The sequence below is a fragment of the Gallinula chloropus genome (assembly GCF_964237585.1).
Source record: "Gallinula chloropus genome assembly, chromosome: 17".
NCBI classification, from domain to species: domain Eukaryota; kingdom Metazoa; phylum Chordata; class Aves; order Gruiformes; family Rallidae; genus Gallinula; species Gallinula chloropus.
In genome coordinates this window covers 5,680,852-5,702,041 of record NC_140102.1, presented here as the reverse complement: position 1 = coordinate 5,702,041, position 21,190 = coordinate 5,680,852, and the positions used below count along the sequence as shown (strand labels likewise).

The 21,190-nt window shown below is 42.9% G+C and overlaps 1 protein-coding gene across 1 annotated transcript in view; it reads right to left on the bottom strand.

Annotated features, from left to right (window-relative positions):
- Positions 1-14,810: 14,810 nt before the first annotated feature.
- Positions 14,811-21,190, bottom strand: part of MLXIP (MLX interacting protein) — a gene marked incomplete at its 5' end in the record, with an annotated part of 48,706 nt that continues 42,326 nt past the window's right edge. The window contains 4 exons of the mRNA XM_084272173.1: positions 14,811-15,361; positions 15,774-15,903; positions 18,379-18,502; positions 19,544-19,671. Coding sequence (XP_084128299.1) covers positions 15,240-15,361; positions 15,774-15,903; positions 18,379-18,502; positions 19,544-19,671 — 504 coding nt within the window. The 3' untranslated portion in view covers positions 14,811-15,239. The remainder of the gene's footprint in view (positions 15,362-15,773; positions 15,904-18,378; positions 18,503-19,543; positions 19,672-21,190) is intronic.

Genomic DNA, 21,190 nt, shown 5'->3' with positions numbered 1-21,190 from the left:
TTGCCTGGAGCATGGCCTTTGCCATTTCACTTATCTACATCCACTCAAACTTTCGGGGAGGAAGCAGTCAGATTCTCAATTAGCTGTAAAAACACCACGATCGCTCACGCAGAGGGCACTGCCACCACAGCAGCGCCAGACCATCGGAAACATAAAAAGCTAAAAATACCAGTCCCACACTTGGAAAAAGTAGATGAGTCCCAGGACCAAAAGCCACTGCTGTGTCTCAGGTCAGATTCAGGTCTCTGGTTTTTCCAGCAGCAGGCATTGAGGCAATAGCTACAAATTCCACTTGAGGGAGCCTACAGAGCCAGCTGTATAAGCAAAACTTCACCAAATGAACTGCAGATGCTCTGCAGCAGCTGGTGTTTATGTGGTGGAAAGTTGACCTTCCACTCAGGTTGACTGCTCTGGTGCCAATCTGCTCCCTCATCAGCTCGGCACCTTATCGCAGCTCTGTACAGATAGGAAAGGACATGCAGAGCATGCACATGCAGAGAGGCAGTGACATCCTGTAGAGCAACCAGGCAAACTGCTATCCTCAGCGCAGGAGAACACAAAGTCAAATGTCCTAAAAGTCTTTGAAAAAGCACGATGAGGGCTTGAATCACCTTTCATGGGAAAGGCAAGCTGTAAGAATGCTGCTTGTCTTGTTTCTATCACTGTTACGAGTAACCAGTAAAGAGTGAAAAGATGCTCCCTGCTCTCCAAGGAAGACCAGCTGTAATTCCTTGTCTGTCCTCTCTGACTGTGCCCACCTGGGACAGCTGGAAGGCAACTGGGAGCGCCCAACACCCTTTTACACACACAAGCTCACAGACTTTCCATGCAGCTTGTAATACACTGTGCGATGGTGACTCGATGCCCCTCTCTGCATTTTTTTGGTGCTTCCAAACAAGGAACCCTCCGAGATCACCTGTGTACCTGAGAGGAGCCACCTGTGCCCATCACTGCCTTTGTAGGGACATTGCCAAAGAACATCCTGCACAAAGAAACATCTCTCTCCTTTTCCTCTCCAAGTAATAATAAAAATCTCAAATTAAAATAGAGTGTCAGTCAGAACCCTCTGATTCTGGCTCCTCCCCAGCACCCTGCTTCATCCTCTGCTGCCTCGTGACGTGGGCCATGACATCCCCTTCTCTTTCTGAGTTAAACCCCTGAGAACATGGGTTGCGCAGGAAGAAGTGCATCCCTGGGGGGTGGCTGCATCCCTCCGCCCGGCTGTCCGGGGCTCCCTCGCAGCACACAGCAGAACCGCTTTTGGTTTGTGCATCTCCATTATCTCAGCTCCAAGCAAAGAACCGAGGCCTGAAGTTACACCTGGTGGGACCCGATGTAGCATGGCACAACAGGGATGTCTGTTCCCACACCGAGCCCCTCTCAGCCCAGGGAACAGCTCTGGTACCAGCCCCTTCACAGAGGTACGTCTGTAGGGGTTTCCTCTCTTCTCCATTCTTTCCCAAACAGGCAGTAGCAATCCAGGTCCTCTTCCAATCGCAGGCTCATGCTTGTAAATCCTCAGAGAGAGTTTTCTCTGGTTTGGAGGGTATGATGATTTCTTGCAGTTAGTTGCTGGAAAGGGGGGAGCTGGGCAAGTGTGGGCAAATGGGGATGTCACTCCTGAAGGACAGGGACCTACAGACACCTGGCACAAGGGCAGATATTTTGACCTGGAGGTCTGGCCTGCCCTCATGGCTTTTCCACTCTGTGTATTAGCCCACACCGATGCTGACTATGCAGGAGAAGATTGCTGGCTTTGGGCACCAATAACGTGCTTGCACGCTCCAACCACATTAAAAAAAACCCAACCAAACCCACAGAGCCCAACAGAGATGTAGAACAGAGGATGTTCTACATCCTACTGTTTGGAGAGCCCAAGGATTTAGACAGGATGGCTAAGCCAAGCATCTTGAAGTCAGAGAGATGATACAGGACATCATCTGTGTCAGTCTGAAACTACTGAAGATGACAATCAGTGACAACACATCCTAACCATCTTTTGATATAATCTTTCAAAAAAATAAAAAAACCCCAAACTATCATCGGCAGAAATACCAAACCATGGAAGAGCCACTGACGCAAAACTCCATGGTACTTAAGTGCAGCCTGGCTGTCAATGCCTACAGCACTCCAGGCAAGGAGCAGCTCGAGCACCACGACCCAGCCAGCTCTCAGCCAAGTCAGCTGCTCTCCAACCCTGCCATGAAACGCCGAGCAGGTGGGTGTAACTTAACCTTGCTACACGTTGTAAGGTCGCACTGGTTAACGTTCATTGTGAGCTCAACCCTTCTGGGTCTACGCACTTCAGAAAACCCAGGAAGCTTTGAAGAAGTGATGGAGAGGCTCAAGACTAATCATAATCTTTCTTTTTTTAACCCCTTCTCCTCCTTCGTTTGAATGCAGAGATCAAGAGGTTCGCAATCTTCCTCTTGTGTTCACTGGTTCCTTTGGGCTCCCTGGCACAAATGGCCACTTCAGAAGAAACCAAAACTACCCCAGGACAGAGGATGGAGTATTCTCCTACCAGAACAGAGATCTTAGCAGCGGTGATAGAAAGGCAAGCAACTGACATGCTTAAAAACTACGTAAGTGTACCACTTTGCATTCGCTGTGTCTATGCCTGTGGAGATCTTGAGTTTTACAAAACACTAGAAAAACTATCAAGAAAGAACTCTTTGGGTCTAAACCAGTTTCTTCTCTGTATCCTATGTAAGGAGGAAAGCATTTGGAGTGCATTGTTTCAGGACAGAGTTGGACCAATGTCTAGGGCAGTCAGGAGCATTTCTGCAGGAAATCCTGCTCAGCGCATCCTTTCCCTGGCGATGGTAAAAGGCAGGTTGGACCCACAAGCCTCAACCCTTTGGACAAAATTTTAATTTCTGGGAAGGTGTTCCCAAGAGCACAGCGATAAAAATCACTGTAAACATTTCCACTGAATTAACTGTTGAAATCAAAACCACCTCTGCTGAAAGAGATGGAAACAGGCTCAGGTCAAAGCAAATCTCTCGCGTGAGTAAATTTTGCCCATGTGGCAAAGAAAAAAGATACAGTAAGCTGAAAACAAAGCTAAACAGGCTACTGTGATAGAAAGCATGCCACAGATCGTGTGCAAGAGCTACTCAATAAAAGAGACGTAGGTGTTAATATTGTTATTGAACAGTAACAAAATCCCCCAATATACAAAGTGAAAGATAGGTGTGTGCATGTGCCCAGAGAGTCAAAGCCACTACCAGGAAAGATGTAAACCAGAAGATAATTAACGTGTCTTTCTCCTCTTCCTCTCCTGCAGAACATGTGTATCCCTGTAATGCCCACAATGGAGAACTGGCTCATTGCTAACTCCACAGTCAGAGCCATGGTGCAGAAAATACCCGTATGCCCAGCTTTTGAGAAGAATTGCTGTGTCCTCCACGTTTTCCGCAATATTCTGCAACACCTGAGAGGAGATATAGGATCCCTGTGCAGTAAGAATTTAACTCAGCTCGTCGATGCGAGCATCAACCAGCTCAAAGTGACGCTGGACGAACGAGCTGCGCTTTACAACTGCAAGGACCTTGAGCTGATCCATCATCACCAGGTCCTGAGGATGGGAAGGGCGGAGACGTCATCATACATCTGGAAGATTTTACAGAAGTATGAACAAGTTATGCAACACACCACAAAACATCTCCAGTGAAGAGTAATTTAACATGCCAGGGGATACTGGAGACTTGGCTAAATGTGACCTATCAGTAGTTACATCATTAGTTTGATGCCAGGAACAACATTGCTAACATACTTGCTATTCTACATATTAAACTATATAGTCTAGTTTAATTTAATCTTTAAAGGAATAATATATTAAGTTATTGATTGATTATTTATTCTAAAACTATTTATACTCTTATTTGCCAGAGCACATTAAAAAGGATGAACAGCAGTAAGTCACTGTGATTTAATTAATCAATTGTGACATAAAATAAGTAAACAGGAAAGCACAACTTCAGCAACTGCACTGTTATTTATATTGTTATTATGTAATTAACTTTTCAAAAGAAGAGTTGAGTGTCAGCAGACTGATTTTGTACTTCTCTGTTGTGAACTGTATTTATATCTATTTTTATAAATTTCAACAATTGTAATTATATATCTATTTTTATAAATTTAAACAATTATATAGTTTATATTTATTAAGACTTTTAACTTTTCCATACTGAAAGGGATGAAAATGTATTTGCTACTTAGTACACAATAGCTTAACTCATTTCTGACATTGTATTTGGATAAAAATGGGGATTTAATTAAAACGAGATTAAATAATTACCAGATTCCCTTTTTATTATATAATTTTTTTTTATTTACACTTTTTTTTTTTCACTAAAGACCAAGCATTTAATATAACAGCAAGCTGAACTAGTTTGTTTCTGGTCCTTCTGTTAAAAATATGAGAAACCACACATCCTCCTTTCAGCCTGGAGAAGAGAAGGCTGCAGGGGGGACCTCACTGCAGCCTGAAAGTACCTGAAGGGAGCAGAGAAACAGGAGGGGAATTGACTCTTTAAAAAGATAGATAATGGCAGGACAAGGGGGATGGATGGAAGCTAAAGAAGGGAAGGTTTAGATTAGATATTAGGGGGAAGTTCTTTACAGAGAGTGGTGAGGGGCTGGAACAGGCTGCCCAGACAGTGGGTGGGTGCCCCATCACTGGGGTGTTCAAGGCCAGGTTGGATGGGCCCTGGACAACCCTGTGTAGCTCCAGGCCTGGAGGTTGGTGGCCCTTCCTGTGGCAGGGGGGTTGGAACTCTGTGATCCTTGGGGTCCCTTCCAACCCAGACCATTCTATGATTCTATGATTCCCATCCATTTCTCTTCAAAGACACAAAGCAGCTTCATTCCTTAAACTCCTAATGGGTTCCTTGTTCAGATGCACCAGTGGGTAAATTATTTTCCAGTCAGCCCCTGCTTCTTAAGGCTGAATTATTGCAGCTTCTGCAACACAGCTCCAGAGTCCAGCCTGAGTGTACAAGTTTTTGTGTGTTCAAGGCCAGCACCAGCTCTGCTGGGAACATGCTGGATTAGCTCAGCTGCAACCATGGCACCACACCTTGCCTGAGGTAATTCTGGCTCCTGGAGCTGTAACAGAGTCAGGACACTCAAATGGACTGGGAGCAACAGGACATGTCACATGCCTGGTTTTCCTTTCTTTAATATCAACTCCTGCCTGTCCCAGGTAGCAGGAAAGTTAACAACAGTGCCCTTATGCTAGTCTAAGTTACCACACAAAGTTCAAGCATTAGAATCCATTCTAAAATTGATGGTATTTAGCTATTTAATTTTTTAACTGATTTTTTCCCTGTTATTTAGCTTTATAAAAAAGATAATTTGACTTGAAATGTTAATTTAAAACACAAGTAGAGAGTTATTAGTCCTCTTTCTGCTACCATTTGCTGGTCAGCAGTGGTGATCCATCCCAGCACACGGCCCTGTGCAGGATTTACTTTGCTCAAGAGTACTCAGATCTGTGCTATGCCCATCCAGGGAACCGCAGCTGGGTCGAGCATCCCAGTGGCACCTTGTCTCCTTCTCCATGAGGCTGCAAAGACCCCAAGAGGAGCTGGAGTGAGGGAGTTTGGTACCAGTTCAGCTCCTCCATCCTCCTCTCAATGCAAAATACACCAGTGGCCAACTAACCCACTGTGTTGGGTCTTCAAGATGGTGTCATCAGCGCGATGCAGCTGTAGCTCTTCTTCAAGCCCTGTTTTGTCCAGGCTTCTTCAGAACAGTGGTTTCTTGACATCAACAGAGTCACTGACAGTCCCCACAAAGCACCAGCTTGAGAGGGTCCTAGAAAAGTATTCTAGTTTCCCAGGACAAACAGGAAGACCAAGCTTCTTGCTAGTGCCTGGGGAAGAATTCCTCCCAAATGGAACCTGACACCACTATGGAGACATCACATATGGCAGGCAGAAGGATGTAGGCAGATCTGAGACTGTTACTCTGGTTTCTCACAATAACACAAGTAGCACAGTGCTCTCTTTGGTGACCAGAGATAGAACCCAAGGGAATGGCATGAACCTGCAACAGGGCAGGTTCAGGTTGGATGCTAAGTACTGAGAGGGGGGTCAGACACTGGAACAGGCTCCCCAGGGAAGGGGTCACAGCCCTGAGCTCAGCTGAGGTCAAGAAGCATCTGTATGATGCCCTTACTCCCATCCTCTGTCTGGCCCTGTGTGCAGCCAGGAGTTGGGACTTGATGATCATTATGGGTCCCTTCCAGCTCTGGATTCTCTTTGCTTGTGTTGCACTGGCACACCTTGGATCCAAAGAATGGTTTAGTAAACCAACTCTGACCCCCATGAGCTTCACGCAAACATGGTGAGCCCAAAGGTAGGTGTTCGCTCACGATGTCTTCTGCATTGAAAGACCCCTGCCAGTCCTGGAAGTCTCAGTGCTGGTCCCCATGAGTAGAGACCCACTGGCAGCTGGGGAACTTGCTCAAATTACTCTACTTAGGTCCAGGGTTTCCAGGGTCCAACAGGTGCAATTCCAATCTCACACCCTTAATTTTTAATAAGAGAAAGAAGAATGAATGGGAAAGGATGTGCTTACCCCCAAGGTGGAAGCAACATCTGCTGACCTTATCAGGTAGGGTCAGCAAACCACTACCAGCAGGAAGACATTTGCATCCTGAGGGCTCAGGTTAACACCGTTTCCAATGGTTGACACAAACCACTTAAATCTTGCTGAACTGGAGGATTAGATGGGGCTGCTCCCCACGGTTTTCTCTCTCATGCACATCTTTTCTTTCACCTTCTGAAATATGTAAATAGTGAAACGAAAGTGTTTTCCCTGGAAAGAGAAACAGAGTTCCTCAGAAGCTCAAACAAGGCGTTGAAGTGAGTCAGACAGTCTGTCCCAATTCACGTCATGGGAAGAGCAACCTGAAAAAGAAGAGCGGTTCTTCCCCACAGGGCACGGAATTGCACTGCTGGCTCTGCAGGCTCAGCTCCCCCCAGCCTGAGCTCACGCACGCCAGGTGTGCGTGCTCGGAGGAGGGAGATGCAAGTCCTGCCAAGCTGCCATCCTCACGTGTGCTCGACAGAGCGGTAATTTGCCACAAGTGTTTGGGATGCAGCGAAGCTGATAAAGTTGGCTGACAAGAGAACATCAAACCTGAGAAGAATGAGGTCAGAAAGTGATGACTGAGCAGTCAGAAGTGAGGTGCATGCCCTGATAAGCAAGGCAGAAACAGCAAGCGCAGAGCCTGATGCACAGCGTGACAGGGCTGTATCACTAAAGCACTTCTGACATCTGCAGCGTTTCTGCAAGCTCATACAGAAAACAGGCACCACTGCTGCCAGGCCACTTATCCAGGCTCTGTGGGCAGCTTAGGGACAGGTGGCTGCTCAGGGACTGTCCTTTTGTCTGTCTGATACCACTGGTTCCCTGTCAGCCCAGGGCAGATGTAGCAGCTTCTCCTTTTAAAAGCTCTTTCCTCTTCTCTGAGAACAAGGGGCTGCTTCAGAAAAGGGAAAGACGTTCAACAGGTTCAGGATGGCTGAGCTTGAACTCCGTGGTAAAAAGAAGGCATGAGTCAACACTAGCCCTAACGCAGATGTGGTGGTGTGGCTTCCTTTGCAGGAGATTCTCAGGACCTCTGCTGCTCGTGCCCAAGGCAGAGTGCTCTAAAGTTCAAGTCAAAGCCCACAGATTCTCAAAAGCCAACATAAGCATCCATAGAAAGGCTCAGACAAGTCACTCCCAAGAGGAGAAGGCTGCCAGCCCCAGACAGAACGTCTGCAGATCCTGTGGGATCATCAAGGCTCAGATATATCCTCCTCAGCCCTGGAGGGCTGGAAGTTGGGGGCTACAGCTGCACCACACAGTGCATCTCTGCTCTCGCAAGGTGGTGGTCACCAGCAGAGCTTTGATAAGCTGTTCCCCATTTAATCTGGTTGAAAATAAAACTGTTGATTTTTCAAGACCTATGAGGAATGAACAGTGGAGACAGGTGAGCCACAGACAGGATTTGTGAGAAGCATCAGAAGGGCAGCAGCAGGACTTCGGGGTGTGATGTCTCACCTTCTGTGGGTTTGTTTCCATTTTGTGATGGAACAGTGCTGGGGTTTGTCATACACACACCTTGTTCCAAGACAGGAATATGTTAAACCTCTGGATGACACCAGGGACTCTTACGGTTTGCACACAGGGTACTTCTCTGGCAGCTAGTGACTCATTGCCTGCCCACCTCCAGGTGATGAGCCCACACTCAGGATAAAGCCCTCAGCTATGAGGACAGGCACAGGAGAGCTTCTGAGGGCAAATACAGATTAAAATATATATGAAAATAATCCAGTGAGCATTGCCTCCCGTTCTTATACATACAAAGAAAACCAGCTCAGTTGCTGTCTTTTGGCACATCGGCTGCCGTTACAGCAGCCCCACTGAAGTCACCACAAAATCAGTAGCAATCAGACTCTCCATCCTCAGCTTCCTCCCAAAGAGGCTCGACAGTATCGCTGCAGTGATACTGCTGCTTGTAATGCTCGATTGAGAGTGGAGTCAGGCGGCAGTGTTGGTTTACTGCTGTTTTGATAGTACTTTTATTCTCTGCCTTATCCTACAAAAATGCTTTGTCTCAGATCAAGCTAGAGATATTTGAAGAATTAAATGCAGAGTTAGAAAACTGTTGTACCTTCTCCTGGAACCACAGGCCTGAATCATCATAAGTTCTCATGAACTCTAAGTCACCACCAATCACAGGCATGAGACTAACCAACATCAACTCTTGTGCAATGTCTTTAAAATAAAAATCCCTCTTTTCACTTATCTATTACCTTTCACTGCAGTGATGTTTCCACTAGGCAAGAAAATCCAAGATATCCATGAGGCCACAACTAAAGCAGAGTGCGCTGAAGCATCCTACCAGGGAAAAACCAAAAACGAGTCAGTAAAGGTAGGGAAACCCAGAACTTCGTCATTTAAAGGTAGGGAAACCCAAAACTTCGTCATTTAAAGGTAGGGAAACCCAAAACTCAGTCATTAAAGGCAAAGATTTTTCTTTAAACAGACATAAGCAGCTCAATGCCTAACACTGACATTAATTCTATGAAAGTACAGTGTTACCTCACCTCAGTGCTGCTCTGCAGAGTCCACTGTCCAGGCAGTATCTCAGCCAAGAGTCCCAGATCCAAGCCTGCAAGAAAAGATGACCTTCAGGGCTTGAGGCATCAGTGCAGCTCCTACAGGCTGAACGAGTTTCACCTTTCTTGGAGAAATACCAGGGCGACCTTTGAATTACCAGCCTGTTAAAACTAGATGTAGAAATAAATAGCTGTTTGTCTGCTTAGTTTTGTCAAAAGAGCTCACTCTCGCTGTTACACTTAATATAATTAACAGTGATACAGGCTTGATCACTTTATGAACAGATCAGAACATCACCACACTTGGAAAGTTACATTACACAGAAAGTGGAGGCTCACTGGTTATTTAGAGTGAAGGAACACATACACCTGTCAAACACCTGGACTCGCAGAGGTGGTACTGTAGCCCATCCACTCAGTCCCAGTCTCTAATCTGCTTCAGTGAAGGGGAGACGAGTGTCCTACAGAGGGTCATTTTCATTTTTTGCTAATCTGGCTAAGGCTTAACTCTGGTGAGACAGGGAACACCCAGCACTGAGCCAATACAGCCCATGCGTGAGAGGAGGAGACGGCTTGTAGGCTCCAAGTAAGCCCAGAGCCAGTTGATTCTTCTAGTCAAGAAGGGCCTAAGGGGCATTGGGTTTCTTAAAAGGAGCCCAAGCTTCAGCAGGACAGCAGGTGCTGGTCCTGGTCCAAGAACAACTCCACTTACCATTTCCCCACATCCAGTTAGCAAATAAAAGGCATTACAACAGGGTTTCTTCCAAAAAATAACCTTTATTGTTTTGGTTGTAAATATAAAAAAATGCATTGCACAATTTAACAGACCTACTGAAAAGTGCTACATATCAACAGCACAACAGAAGTTGTGTCATGCAACAGAACAGGAAACCTAGGCAAAGCAAGTGCACAACCTGAAGTCCTCATACCTCCAAGCTTTTTTTTTTTTTTAACTTTTTTTTAAAACAAGAATGAACTCCATTCACTTAAAATACATTTAAATACAAGGTTAGAAGAAGAAGAAAGAAGAGCAATTTATTAATTGTACTGTTAATTAAAAGGCTCGCTCCTAACATCGATATATTTTGATTCCAAACCTTATTCATGTTGGAAAAATTCAGATATAAAAGCAGTTCGGACAATGGCTAGAAAGTCATTCTATTACATACCTAGAATGTGTTTCTTTGTAACTGAATCAAGTTTTATGGATCAATCTACAATTTCCTACTACCACTTCTGTTCTAACACAGTAAATGAGCATCAATTCCAACCAAGAACGAAACAAAAGGAAACTTGAGGACTTAACTGATGTTGTGGGAACAATACTAGGGCCCTATAAAAGAAAAAAAACTCAGAACAAATGATGTCTGAGACAAGTGTATAAATTGAAGAAGAATTCAGATGCTGTCTCAGCTTATCAAAAAACACTAGAAGACGTCATCAACGGTTGTCCACAGTCCTCAGAGATTGGTATGACTGAATCCCTAAAACACCTAAACCAGGTATCACACCAGCCTTTTGATTCCAGGTGTTTTTCTGTGCAAGTAAGGTGGAAAGGAATGAAATAAGAAGGAAATAAAAAAAGAAAGGTCAAAATAGTTAAGGACTCATTCTATCTGTAGCAGTATCTTCTACTTGGCATCATCAAGACAAAAATTATGTCCAGAAACAAGTAACTTTCAAATACCTTGTACTACAAAAGCGTAATCTTACTGAATGTTTCTGCAGTGAGCTTCCCTCTCCTGCTCTCAAACTGCTCTTCAGGAGTTCTGGGCTTTAAAAGCAAAGAAAACAAAATGAACCTGTCCCTCTCACCTCTACTACACATGCATATACACACACATACAAACACCCTCCCGTGCAAACCACCCCCCCAAAATAAAATACAAAGGAGAGGGATGTTATTTTCCAATGGGATTTGACAGCCCTTCATTTTTCCAAGCCATTCCAGATTTAGGGATCGAGACATCTGCATTCTTATCTGGGTTTCTGCCAAGCTTTGGATATGACAGCATGAACATGTGTGTGCATATACCTGTGTACACGGGAGGGGAGGATGATGAAGTCAGCAAGAAAGATGCAATTTTTTCCATACAGACACAGAATATTTCATCACCTCAGTTTCAAAGGTACATGGTAATGCCATGTAGATAAAACCCAGGGAAGCCCCATTTTATCAATTCACCGAACTTTCCATGTAGCATTGTGTTAGGGGGAAGAACGCACGACTTCAGCTAAATCAAATGCAGACAGGATGCCGAGATCTAAGGCACAGCTGGAAACATTCTAGTAGGTCTCCCTGCAAGGAAGGCTTCCCCAGGGGTCTAGAAAAGCATGGAAGAACATGCCCATCAGGCCAAATGGTATTAATTAAGAATCCTTTGGTTTTCTGCAGAGATCAGACTCTCAAGATGAAGCATGCACTTGTCTCTGTCCTTACGACTCGTTAATTCCTTCAGTTCTAGTTTGCTCCTGGACTTTCACCATTGACCCCCCCTCTGCTAACAGGGAGCATCATACAAGCCTAATAAATACATCAGACAATGCCCAAGTTCTCCAGAACTTGTGTTTGGGGAGAGGGCCACCTACAATATACCGATTAATAGAACCCAAAGTCAGGAAAACCCACCAGACAATCTCAGTTTGACTATGTGCATATCACAGGCCATAAATATTTTATCAAGCCACTCTTATCAAGTGAAGTAAGTTGGATTCAGCTGAATACAACTTGTATTCAATTCCACGGGGATTCTCTGAAAGTTTAGCACCAGTTCACTGAAGACAGATGGACATCATCTGTAATTCTGTATAAGAGTATAGGCACCGTGTGTTTTGCTTGCTCAAGGATGCTTTGGTGACACTGAGGAAATCAGACTGCTAAATTAGGGTAGAAAACATTACAAGCTTTTTTTAAAAAGAAACATATAGTATTTAGACTTCTCAGTTGGTAAGAAAGACTAAGGAGCTCAAATCTAAGCCAAAGTGGGAAACTATGCAGGAATTAATACATACGTGGTCAATCTTTCCATACCATTCCTCAGTACTTCTGTTGTGCAGTTATGAGACGTAACACAGCTTTTACCTCCTGTTTCCAAATGAAGCAAAATCTCTCAAGCTTGACTGATAAAAGAGTTCTGATTTGAAATAACAGGGTGACAAAAATACACTGAATCACTGCTTCAAAGAGCAGCCACATCATTTCTGGTAATAGCACTACGTGGAAATGATCTTTTCACTTTTCCTTCCCTCCCTCCTACACTCCTGCTTAAGTAAGCAATCTTTGATTTAAGTGTTTTCTCTATACTATGTTAAGACTTGCAGTCATTTAATAGTACCATGCGCTTGTTTCTCCACCAGAGTTCATTAAAACAACCGCTTTCCCTCCAACTGCAACCAGCTCACAGTGCAACAAGCACGACAGTTTTTCTGTTTACACCCAGATAAAAACATCCAATGGGCCAAATATTTAACACTACCCCTTCCTATTCCTTTAAAGTCCTTTTCAGCTTCCAACCCATTCAGCAAGATCCGAAATGTTAGGATTTAAGCTTAGAAACCATTGGACCTCCCCAGGTATTGAAGCGTGCTTGTAGTGCGCTTTGCCTGGTGAGACAAAACTCCAGTGTCACTGACACTAGCAATGGTAAAAAAAAACCCACTATCATCGCCTGAGAAGCAGGAGACCACATGGCAGGGGAGGCACTGCAGAATCTCTTCATCTGAAAAGCACAGCAGAAACACAAGTCGGTCTGTTCTTGGACAACTAGTCTACTGACTTCTCTCTAGAAAACCGGATATATATATTTACCATGCAAATACGCATGTAGGTATCTATGTATCTCAACGAGATAGCCCAGTAAAGAAAGAACTTGAGGGACGCTCCCCAGCTAATCACAGTGTTAAATGACTTTACTGGAATCAAGTTCACAATCAATGATTAAAAAAATGGGAGGATTTAAAGCACTGATTGAAAAAGAATGTTTTTTTCTTTTTTCATACGTTCTTCAACACTTTTTATCCAGGTGCATCCCAAAGAATATTGCTTAATTGATAACGACATTACGTATGAAAGACCTAGATACAGATCCCCCCAGTACATCTACTTGCTATTTAGTTACTATGACAACCTTTATACACTATTCCAACAAATCATTCCTTAGCAGAAGCCTGGATTTTTGTTGGGTTTGTCACAGACACGCAGGTTTTCCTGTGTGCCATAAACGTCAAACGATGGAAAATCTACTGTAAAAGAAAACGAAACCCCTGAACACCCCAAACCCCATCTCCTTATTTGTCTGCACAGCTACAGAAAGACATGTTGGTACTCAGACCATGCAACTCTGTCTTCCCCTTCGGCTCCTTTCTCACCCAGCTGTCCCCACTTCTTCAACTCACCATACCTCTGGGTACTGTGGGAGAGGGCCCTGGGATTAACTTTTCACCATTTCTTCTTGCTACAGTCCTGCTCACACGTAACCAAACTCTGCAACGAAAGCCATTAGCTGCAAAATCTCAGGACAAAGATTAAAAAAAAAACAAACACTCCTCATGCTTAGTCCCACTGTGCAGGTCTACAGCTTCTTTCCAAATCTCAGCTCAACAAGGGGAGGAGACTGGGGCCAATGGTGAGAAAATCTACATCCCTCAAAGGAGAACCTACAGACCCCGTTTCAGCATGCGCAGCGCCCAAATGTTTTAGCTGCTCCTCTTTTTAGCACTGGGACAGCCTGCTAATCACCTCCAGGCAGCCCGCTTTTCAAACTGGAAGAAAACTACTCAGTGGGGGTACCAGGGAAAACATGCCTGCAGTTTGCATAGGTCTTCAGAACCACAATCAAGTAATTAGTGGGATAACAAGGGTCACAGGATCATTCCAGAGTATGAGCAATCAGCCAGAATGCATCCCAGTGCCTGTCTCAGGATGGACAGGCTAGCGCTGCCATAACGAGACCATGCCAATCTGCAGCAGAGCACAGAACTCACTCAGACTGTCACAGAAAATGGTATGTGGTATTTCAGGTTTTAAACATATTTTTATATGTTTTCATATATACATTAAAAATAACCTTCCCATGCAGACCAAATCTAGCTAAGTCCTTCAGGTTTTTCAGTAGGCAAAAAGAAAAAGCAAAAAATAGGAAGAAGCAGAGAACTGACTAGAAGTCCATGTGGATTGATATAGTTTCTGAGATAACAAAAAAGCCAATTTCTTAATGTTACAAACTCAATTCTTGTCTGCAAAGCACTACTGCATTTCTCTACAGATGTGTTTTATACACACACATTTTCGGCAGCTGAACCCTGCAGAGTGCAAGAGAACAGTTCACAGATGAAATGGGTAATGAAATACATGTGGCTAACCACCTAATTACAGAATCTATGCAGGCAAAGACTGCTTTCTTGCACTTACTGCACAGCCTGCTACTCACTTGCAAAGGCTATATTGGAAAAAAAAAATAAATCAGCTACTTTATTTGCTAGAAAATAAAGCATGTTTTGAAACCCATCACATGCAATGATACACTTGTTAAAATAAAAATACACAAAACAGCCTGAGATTTAATTCTAGTATTTTTGCCACGAGTTGACACAATTGACGGATTTCTCTTCTCCTTTGGTTTTTTTAATATGAACCTGTTCAACAATTTTTACTGTTCAAGTAAAACAAATGGAACTGAATACCAGGAAACAAAATAAAGAGCACATTTTGTTTCACAAAATCAAAAGTGTATTTCCCCTGCGAGAGAATGTTTCTTGGTGTACAAGGTCGACACTTCAGAGAACTCGAAGCTGTTTCATGTTTGTTGCATATAGATGCATGCTGCATTGATGGAGATATATTGCTGCCTGCAGGACTCACACCTGCTAAATTTACCTGAGCTTGGTGTTTTTTTCACTGAACGGAGTACAGCACAGCACTGAAGAGGAATCAAAACGTTATATGACAACGTTGCATCGTACTTCCACAGATTCTGAAGGCAGAGCCAGGTGCCCTGAACAACGTCTTGGGTGATGGAGAGAATTCTTTCTAAAGTGCATCAACTGAAAGGAGATTGCCAGGCTGCTAGACTGGCAGGTTCTCCACTCCTTGTATAATCAAATCATTGTCTTTGGTTGTTAGGTTTCGCCAGCTGTTTCGTTCATCTTGTTAACTGCCTCAGCGGCTTGCTCTGGCAGGCACGACGGGTCTGACAGAATTGAGGTGGTTGTACTCAGATGCCGGAGGGTGTTCAGCACCACTACAAAAAAAGGTGAGAGAACTATCAGGAAAAGCCATCAGTCTGACTGCAAACAGATGCATGCTTAAACAGAAGGTCACTCCAAAGCTGAACATAAATCTCAGAAGTCTTCCTTAACATGAGTTAAACAACGCTGCCAAGCTTATTCTAACTAGAATGAAACACTTAATTTAAATGCAGCTTGAGACTTTAAATTCTGGTATCTCTCATCAGCAATTTGAGGAGGTTTTTCTATGCAGTGTCAAGAATGCAACCGAGCATCTTTGTGGTAAAAAAGGTTCTTTTTCTACTGAGATAACAAAAAGAAACTAAAAGGTATTTTCTTTGTCATCTTTAGACTTTCAAGAAACGGTATTACATGTGGTCTCACTTCCCATGATCTAGAACAACTGCTGGACAGAGTTTCACTTACTCGGCCTCAGAACAGGAAGAGAACAGTGTTGATCCAACCAGGCCATTACAGTTTGATTCAGATCCTTCAAGCTTGTTGTGGAAACCATCCCATTGAAGGACTCGAACAATGGCTTAATAATAATGCTGAACTGTGAATCATCAAAGGTTAAGGGAGACAACAAAAAAGGACTTCTAAACAGACTTCAACTACTAGAGTGACTGCAACACTTCAAAAAGTGTTTCTTGAAATCTGTAACACTAAGACAAAGGGAAAAAATGGAACCTTAGGTCCAAGTAATACTGATTACTTTTTCAAAACTGCTGTACAACTCACCTGATCTCCTACAAGCCAACTGCATGCTGTGGTGCTGTTGCAAGTGCAGGAGTATCTCAAGCTTCTACATACAGGTAATTAAGTTTCTTCATTGCCACCTTTTACATGCAACACTGATGCTTTCACAGCAAAAGGATACAGAAGCTTTAGCCTAACTATACTACTTACCACAGCACACCGCAGATGCATCCAAGGTTGGATACCTGGATGAGTCTTGCCTGGCAATAGAGAGTCCAACCCGACTTCTCAGGCAGATTTTCCAGCAAACACTCAAGCTCCCTGCCACTGCAGCTAAACAAAGACCTCAAAGCACATGCACATACTCTCAGAGACAATTAATGGCATGGCAAGGATTCTTACACCAAGGACCAGACTCCCTGATCTGCACCTGTAAGGACACTATATCTGAATTAAAAGCAGCTTGATAAGACACAGCCATTATAATTCACCAAGTATATTCCATCTTACAGGCACGTTTATATTTCAGAAACTCACTGAAGGCTTAGAGTCTCAGGTTTTGCCACATTAATCCAGATGGGACTTTCTGACTACAGTCAGCAGCACGTGCAAACCAATGTCAGTATTGTTATGCACTCTCATCTTTCTCACTGTGGCTGGTAATCATGACAGGGTCTAACAATTACCTGGAATATTTGAGGGGACTTACATACCCTAATGGACTTTTACAGAGTGGAAGCACAATATGGATGTTACTTTATCAACATTCTAATATTCAAGTATATACTATTCTTCGTTTGTCTCTAGTAGACTGAGACCAGATTACTCATTTCTCTCCTAAACGCAACAGAAACTGTGGTACTTTGATATTTCTAATGAAAAATATGACATTCTCATAGTGAGAAAAAATCATGACATTTTATTATTGTTACTAGCACCTACCCCTGGACCTTGTCAGCTTTTACTGGTGAACATTCTGAAATACATCAGGATGTGTTAAGAATTCAATCCAGCTGTTATAACAACTGTTCCATCACAGTTACATCCTGACTTGTAGAGGGATGTTTGCGAACATTAGTTTGTCTATTGACCTTCTGTTTCACTGGCTACAAAAGTGTTTCCTCAAAAACTACAAAATCCAGCTGCCCAAAACTGCATCTTCATCCCTGATAACCTCTGCCACTTTCTAGAAGTGTCTCACTTCCAAATTCTGGAATTATTTAATGTCTTGGAGCAGTATAATATAAACACACTACCCAAACAGCAAACACATGCAGGATTGTCTTTAAATAACCTTTTTCCTTGTTATACTGAAGACCTCTAGTTTCATAATTCACTTGAAATCATCCCAGAGTTATTAGTGCTGTAGAATCCAGAGGTTCCACTGTTACACTACCTCTAAGTTGTCGGAGACTGCATGAGGTCTCACTAAGAATTGTTTCCAAAAAGGATGTTAAAAGGAAGGAGTGTCTTTCTAGGACCATAATAAACCAGGAAACACCAAAGAAAGCATTTTACATATCAAAGTATTAAAAATGCTGCACATCGAGGTTGCTAGAGGGAAACAGCCAGCATAGCACATAGAGATACAAAATATAAAGTCCAAATAAATAGCTATATGAACACATGGAGTTTAAAGTGAAAAAGGAAGGTTAACACCACTCCTCACTGTGAATTACTAATATCCCTGAACTGATTCAAACTAATGATGCTTGATCCAAACTAGTTAAGTCTATAACGCACAGGAAAATCGCAGCTAGCCTGGTTTCACTCTATGTCTGTCTTCCTCCTGCATTGCTATCGCCTGCAAGCACACCTACTAGCACTGGAGAAGCAAAGAGCAACTAAGTTAATTCACTGTTTTAATGAGACACAAACAGAAAGCTAAGGAAAGAAAAAAAGAAAAATTGGGGGGGGGGGGGGGGGGGAGAGAAGCATGTGTTTTAAAAACTGCCATTGCAACAGCTTCTGTAATTGTACTAATTTTTTCCCTGAAATCTTTGTTATTTTCTGTTCAGGTTTACTAAGACTGCAAGAGCTACAGTTACAGAAGTGGTACATTCAACTTTTCTTGCTGTATAACAACCACCAAGAAAACTTTGCCTTTGTATCACATTTTACTTTCAAGTTACTTGCCATAGTTTAAGGTGAACAAGTTGTGCCTCACAACAGCCTGTAACACAAGGATTCACACCCATGTACAGATGCAAATAATACCTAAGGATATATTTAAATAATTTGGCTTGAAGTCACAGCATCAGAATCCAGAGTTCTTGGCTCTAACTACACCAGTACCAAACCTGAAGTTCAGCAGGTTAATATGAAAGGATACAATCCAAAATTTCCAGTTCTGCAGGGTCCTCCTTCTCACGTACTCATCGAACATCTTCCTCATGTGATCAAATCTTTGCCGTGTTAAGGGTACCCCAGTAGCAGGGAGCTGCTGTTGGCAAGAACTGACAAGATGTTCTAAGGTCAGAATCCCCACATTCCTTTCAGGATAAATTATAGCAAGAGAAAAGTATGTATCCCCAGCATCCCTGACCAAGGTGGCTTCCCAGTGCATGATCCCCCCCAGAATGTACTCATTAGAGCAAGGAATACATACTGGTTTCCCATCAATTTTGTCTATATTCACACAGCAAAGCGATTTCTCAAGCTGCTACATACTTCTAGTTACAAGCCACAACACTGGAAACAAAGTATAACATAGAACAAAGTAGTTTTGGGAATCCAGTGAGAAAAAGGCACATCAAAGTCATGGAAAATCATACAGAGTTACTCCAGAGCAATGGTACAGGAGAAACTGTTACAGAAATTCTTAAGAAACACATCAATTTAAATGAAAACCAAATACACATCATCATACTTATAAAGAAAAATAAAATATTCTGATTTACTGATAAGTCTAACATAACGCCTAAGCTTGATGCTTCTGTAGATGGAAGAAAAACTACTGGGGTTCTTGCAATAATACATAACTACTGTAAACCCACAGAGGAAACTGAGGCACCAGGAAGGTGAAGTGACTTATCAGAGTTACGTTCAGCCAGTGGCAAGCTCCTCAATTCCTGTGTCTTAGGTACTCAACCATATTTCCTGATAAAAACTGATTGCATTTGGAAAGAAAACTGTGGGAAATCCATCATGAAGAGTAAGGGTGTTTGATGACCCAGCAAACACAGCTTTACAAGAAAAAAAGCCACAACAACAAAGCATCGCCACTGGCTTCTTTGCAGAATTATCCTAACTGACCTGATGCAATTTTTCTGATGCTGCCACCGTTGTGCTCAGAGCTTGCTTAAAATCCACACGCTTTGCTACCAATGCTCATCCTACAGCAGCTATGCTTTCTGTTGGAAGTTGGTAGCAACCCCCTTTCTGTTCAATACCCATCTGTTTTTTTGGTGTGACATCTGAGGCAAACATTCCCTGCAGTTAGCCAAAGCAACATTCAAGCTGCTCTGCTTCATTACAGAAAGCTCCCCAAATCTCACATGATGGTAGCGTTTAGCTCCTCGATCTCTTCCCGAAGGCGCCTGGTTTCCTCTTGCATCTGTGTTCTTTCCTGCTGTAGTTTAGCGATATATTCTACTGTTTTCTGGAGCGTGATTGCATGGCTGATCTAGACCAAACACAAACATAGAGCTCACTTTCTGTAATAAAAGCTAGACAGATGAAGAGTTTGCCCCTAACCTGCTGTAACACCCAGAAAAGCACTTCAACACCTTTTAAGGTTTCTTCACTGTGTGCAAAAGCACACGGGACAGGCAGAGTGAAACACTTCAGGTAATACAAAACTGCATTTCTTTGACTCCTGTTTGTACACTGGTACAGAGAAAGTGGTTGTAGTAGTTGATTTCTTCCACTGGCTACATTTTTGCTAGTGTTTTAATTCAAAATGCTTTATTTCATTACCTATCCACTTAAAAGTATTTACAATTCTTACTTAAATACTGAAGGATGTGCTATACCTGCTGATAAGATTTATAGTGCTGTTAGAAACATTGCTTGAAGTCGACAGTACAGATTACTTCATTTGGGAAACCTGAATTTATTAAACAGAAGGCAACATGGGCTAGCTATCACCAAAGGAGGCAGAAACAACATCACAGATTTTAAAATACTCTTCAGTTTTGAGGAAGGAATTAAAAATCTGTACTTGAGAAATAAAATAACCACACATTTTACTAAAGCCGAGTTTTCAAAACTGATTACATTTCAAACAAGTTATTCAGATCAGGAACTGAAATTCAGGCAATGTATAAATGGCCTAACTGCATAAAAATAATGTCTGTGTAAAACAAAAAAAAGATAAACAAATGAACATGCAGCACGATGTGCTTTTGTGTTTTCCATGTTTTAAAAAGTAGTGGTATTTAAAAGACAGTTAGAATTTCCTTGTGCAGACTAGTCTGCGTTTCAATTATTTTGGTTTCAGTTTAGCAAATCAAGTTAACTAGTGTAGCCAGAATACACTCAGAATTTGGACAGAGTCGTTCGGCAATAAGAAGTGAGTTGAGAGATTTTTTTCCTCTGTAAATCTATGCACAAAAGACAGTAACGGGGCAGGGGGGAAGCCCTGAGAATACCTGCAAGGCTGTGGGAACAAGCCACATTCTTAAAGGCAGCTCTAGAGGTAAAGATCCCCAGAGGGATTTTCAAAGTCATCTGAACTGGCCAGGCCCCTGACTTGTCCTGGGACATAGAGATCTCATCAGTGTAGGAAACTTTAGGGATTTCACTGGACTTTTTTGTTCTTCCTTTGGCTCATTGATACTTTTCAACATCATCTGCAGGCACACGAGTTGCTCTGCCATGCTCTCAAGCTGACCAAAAGCAGCACAGCATGACACAGCAGAGCCTAAGCTAACAAGCTATGCTCACAGGTGGGTGTATTAGCTCAGGCCAAATGTCAAAGTATGTTAAGCCAGGCCCAGCATTGTACCAGAGGCATCTGCCTGGCTTCTGGCTGGCACGTGGTTCAGGCAGAACAAGCTTACAATATGGACCGGACCACAGCTTTCTCAAGTTTAGCTATGGAGTCCAGAAACCACCCACAATGGGTATTAAAAACCTGGTATGTCAGAAGAAAGGTGATGTAACTGTAAATGCAAAGTCATCTTATGCTGGAAACATGACTA